At 35.6% G+C, this 5,225-nt stretch overlaps 1 protein-coding gene across 1 annotated transcript; it reads left to right on the top strand.

Moving 5' to 3' along the window:
- Positions 1 to 1,701: 1,701 nt before the first annotated feature.
- Positions 1,702 to 3,534, top strand: LOC117170832. The gene is made up of 2 exons (XM_033357875.1): positions 1,702 to 2,199; positions 2,518 to 3,534. The coding sequence occupies exons 1-2, from the start codon at positions 1,702 to 1,704 to the stop codon at positions 3,532 to 3,534; spliced, it is 1,515 nt and encodes a 504-aa protein (XP_033213766.1).
- Positions 3,535 to 5,225: the final 1,691 nt, after the last annotated feature.

The raw sequence follows: 5,225 nt of genomic DNA on the forward strand, positions 1-5,225 counted from the left end.
GGTAGGTGGTAACGTGTCCCGCTTGTGTTTCTTCAATCTCCATGAAATTGTACGAAGTTTGAGCTTCGAATGTTCGAAACCTGTCGCCCTAATTTTTATTTTATTTTATTCTTTTACATTGTAAAATGTAAATAGCCACAGCTTTCTCCTTTGAATAGATAAGCAGCCTACATATTAAAGGGCATTAGGGCCGGTAAGTTAGTTCTAATCTTGACTTGACTCTGTGACTATACTAAATAAAGGCACGTGATATCTCGCTAGAGATATCACATATTTTTAAAAACACCTTTGAGCCTTTTTCACCATAACATTTTGGCGATCCTGCCAGGATCCGTTTAAAGAATACTTCGAAGGAAAGCATTCTCTACGGAGAAACATTAAAGTCTTTCCCTTCTTATAAGTGACGGAGGCCTGGAAAACGAAGAGAAACCTGGCTAAAGGAATCACAGCCCATTAGAAATACACCCATAGCACCTCGACCAACCCCCAGGTTTATTCAAAGACCCTTGCTACCTCCCAGAATAGCAGCCAAAGCAACAGTAGCCACCGGAGCTAAAGCCCTAAATCAAACCCTGCTTTTAGCGGATAGAGCAAAGATGTCTTGCCACAAATGCGGCAAACTAGGCCATTTTGCTTCCCAATGCTTTAGCAAACCAAATTTTCATCAAGGTCAATTCCCGACAAGACCGCCATAAGTAAGAAACATCCAGGAAGAAGAATTCTTAGAGAACCAGGAGATGACGGAAGAAGAAATTCTGGAACACGAGGACCACCTGGAACAAGCAGAATTAATGCAGTTTCCGGAAGACTACAATCTATCAAGGAAAGAGGATGTAGAGGAGAGTATAGGTTACTAGGGTTACTAGATGACTCTGGAGCAGCCATACACATAATAAAAGAAGATTCGATACCCCAAGTTGTAAATAAAATCAAATACTCAAAGATATTTCTAATGGGAAATAATAAACAGGAATCCCATGAAGCCGTATATTTAAACTATTTCGGAAAAAACATTTATTCCACATAGTAGATCAAAACTTTCCATTGCCCGAAGACGGAATACTAGGAATAACCTTCCTCAAAAAATTCCCCAAGTACGCTCTAACGCCAACACACTTGATAATTGAAAATAAAAAGTTACCCTTACATGATGACGGAGAATTCGTAGCACCTATGGAAACCAAAATATGCAGAATTAAGTGTGTCAAAAATCACATAGATATCTGGATAGAAAACCAAGATAATATCCCTGACGGATTATATACGATTAAAAATAACGAGATACAGGTACTATTTTTTAATTACTCAAGACAACCAACTAAAGTACCCGATGAAATTAAATACAAAAAGATAAAGACAATCAAGACTACTCCACTTGAATCGGAAAGGGAAAAACCCCACAATACTCAAGACCAATTGCAAACACTATTAAAAAACTAATATCAGTCACATGGAAAAACAAAACCAAGAGACAATAAAGAAAATCTTACTAAAATACAAACAGGCGTTTGTACTACCCGGAGACCCACTACCATGCACAATGTTAACCGAGCATGAGATTATCCTAAACTCAGGTAAAGTAATAAACCTTAGATCACATAAATTACCTGAAAAACATAGAGAATTTTCTCTAGAGGAGACTCAAAAACTATTGGATAAAAAGATAATAAGACACTCACAATCGCCATGTAACTCCCCATTATGGATTGTTCCCAAAAAAGGGGGAAAATTGATAATGGTCATAGATTACAATCTAATAAAGCTACATATCAGGACGCTTATCCTTTACCAATGATTGACGACATCCTGGACCAGCTTGGAAAAGAAAAATTCTTTTCAGCTCTTGATCTATGTGCTGGTTTTCACCAAATACCAATGAAAGAGGAAAGTAAAAAGTACACTGCCTTTTCAACACAACTAGGACACTTCGAATATAATCGAATGCCCTTTGGCTTAAAAAATGCTCCGGCCACATTCCAGAGAATGATGGACAGAGCATTCCACGGCCTCATTGGAGGACATTGCTTCGTTTATATCGATGACATAGTCATATTTGGAAACACAATTCAAGAGCACTATAATAACCTTGGATTGGTTCTACAACGTATCACTGACTTAGGACTAAAATTAGAGTCTACAAAATGTGAATATTTGAAACCAGAATTGGAATATTTGGGTCATATTATCACAAAAAACGGGGTAAAACCAAACAATGAAAAAATTAAGAAAATCGTCGATTTTAAACAATTAAAAACAATTAAAGACATACAATCTTTTCTTGGCTTAACTGTTTATTATAGAAAAATTATTAAAAAATTTTCTACGATCGCTAAACCTTTAACGGCATTGACACAAAAAGAAACACCATTTAATTGGACATAAAACTGCGAAAAAGTCTTTCAAACTCTATAAAATGCCTTAACATCTGCGCCAGTATGAAGATTCCCAGATTTTAAAAAGAAATTTATTTTAACAACCGATGCCTCCAATTACGGACTAGGGGCAGTCCTTTCTCAGGAAGGGCATCTGTGCCTGTTTATATCGAGAACTCTAAATAAAGCGGAAAAGACCTATACGACCAGCGAGAAAGAGTTGTTAGCCATTGTATGGGCCGTTAAGCGTTTAAGGCCATACCTATTAGGAAAGAAATTCACTATCCAAACTGACCACAAAGCATTGATTTGGCTACATAACGTAAAAGATCCTAGTTCCCGATTTTTAAGATCGAGACTAAGGCTTGAAGAACACGTATACGAAATAGAATACGTGAAAGGAAAGGAAAACAAAGTAGCTGATTGTTTATCGCGACTATTCCCCATCCAGGAAAAAGACGTAGGACAAATATTTGCCGTAACCAAAGACTCTTTACGAGGAGCAATGGAAAGTGCAGGAATATCAAACGAAAAAGTAGAAGAAGAAAATCTAGAAGAACTATTACCGGAAATAGAAATATTCGATACACCAGTTATTAGAGAAGATAGAATACTACAAGAAAAAGAGAAAATAAAATTACCACAAAAAAGAATGAGAGAGCCCTCACCTGAAACAGACATAGGAGGGGAAAGGGAACCAAAAAGACAATCTGATTCAGAAAATTTGTACACTGACTTTATGCAATGGCGATTAAATCCCATTCCAGGAAAAATCAAGATAAAACCAAACGCAATAGGAAAATTATGGACAACATTAAAAAAGGAAGACTTGCCGAAATTTATTGAAGAACAATGGTTAAGAAAATTAGGCCAACTTATTGAAGAAATATTGAGTAAAAACCTAACCATTATTCGCATTTGTATAGGAGATCCTTTAATTTCCCCTATGGAAAAAGAATCACTCCAAGAAATGTTAGAATTTCTATCAACATACTACCGAGAAAACTCATTCTCACTGTGCTTCGTCAACACAAGAGAATTGTCAAAGGAAGAACAAGAAGCAATTGTGAAAGAAGCACACGCAACTCACATGGGCGAACAAAACACTTTAGAAAAGGCACAAAAATTAGGACATTGGACTAATATGGAAAACGATATTTAAAAATATGTAAAACACTTCCCCATTTGTCAACTTAATAAAACGACAAGAATTAAATATCAGATGGAGAGTATAATCCCTGATATCCCTTTAAAATCAAACGATAAAATAGCCATGGATATCTATAGACCTCTCCCAGAAACAATTAAAGGTAATAAGTATATACTGAGCATACAAGACCGATTAACCAGATATACATTACTACTCCCTTTAAAAAATGAAACCACTAAAGATATAACTGAACAATTAATTGATCACTACATTTACACCTACGGAGCACCAAAAACAATATTAACTGACCAAGGACAAAACTTTATCTCTGACCTAATGCAACAGTTCGAAGAAGCCCTCAAAATACAACATATCAAAACGAGAGCTTTTCACCCACAATCAAACGGAAACATCGAAATAATGCATTCGACGCTGGGAAATTTAATCAAAACATCTATGGCAGAAAATAACAAAGAATGGGATGATAACTTAAAATTTATAAATTTTGTCGTAAATACAACAAAAAATCAAACTACTGGATTCTCACCGTTTGAACTTATCTTCGGAAGAGAACCCAATCTACCATCAACCATTCAGCAAAACCCGAATATAACTTACCAAGAATTAATTAGAAAATGGAAGAAAAAGCACGGGATAAATCTATCCAGAGCCAGGGAAAGAATTAGTCTAAAAAATGAAAAGACCAAAAAATACCTCGACGCGAAAATTATAAATCATCACCCACTGTATAAAGTAGATCAGTTGGTTAAGGTAAAAAACAATACAAAGACCAACAAACTAGATCCCTCCTGGAAAGGTCCTTATAAAATAATTAACATTCTGGACAACAATAATCTTAAAATCCTAACAAAAAATAAGGTTGTACAAGTTCATATTGACAACGTCATGCCTTATATTTAGATGCAAGCAGCATATCCCTACTGACAATGATAACCCTGGTCAGAGCTCAAGTGAGAATCGAGCCGCTGACGACTAACCTATATAAAGAGGAACTCGGTTTAGCTACTATTGACGAAGAACAATGGACACTGATAATCGGGATTAACCTTATCAATACTCATGAGAGAATGTATAACATTAACAAATTAAAGGACTTTTTAGTCCAAAATTGCGATAGTAAATGCTTAGTTAAAAACACTGTTAATAGTATGGTTTGCAAGTACAATCAATTAAAAACAAAATAAATTTTATCACATAATATTATGGGGAAAACTAGAATCAGAAGAGGTTTATTCAATTTTGTTGGAGATATTTCGAAAACACTTTTCGGTACATTATCCCAAAACGACATAGATCAAGTTAACTACGAATTTGATCAAGTCTATTCGGATAATAAAAAGGTGGCCGGAATTGTCAAAAATAACACAAAGATCATTAAACTAATTCTTGATAGTTCCTCACAGGATATGCAAAGTCTTAACGGCAGGCTCATGGCCGAAAGTCAATTAATGAAGCAATTAGTAAACTCGTCAAATGAAAACCGAAAACAACTCCTATTACAGGATAAGACAACAACCTTAGAGATCTTCATCTCGGAGATGAGTGAAGACCTGTCGACCGCTTTAAACGCAATTAACATCGGTAAACATGGAACGATTGAACCAACAATAGTCACACCCGCAATAGTAAAATCTACCATCCAAGAATTCGAAACCCAGTATAAGACAAGATACCACTTTGAA

The sequence above is a fragment of the Belonocnema kinseyi genome, chromosome 4, assembly GCF_010883055.1.
Source record: "Belonocnema kinseyi isolate 2016_QV_RU_SX_M_011 chromosome 4, B_treatae_v1, whole genome shotgun sequence".
Lineage (NCBI taxonomy): Eukaryota > Metazoa > Arthropoda > Insecta > Hymenoptera > Cynipidae > Belonocnema > Belonocnema kinseyi.

Coding starts and splice junctions, on each gene's coding strand:
- LOC117170832 (XM_033357875.1), top strand. CDS start 1,702: ATGGATTGTTCCCAAAAAAGGGGGAAAATTGATAATGGTCATAGATTA. Junction 2,200..2,517: donor ATATTATCACAAAAAACGGG/GTAAAACCAAAC, acceptor GTCCTTTCTCAG/GAAGGGCATCTGTGCCTGTT.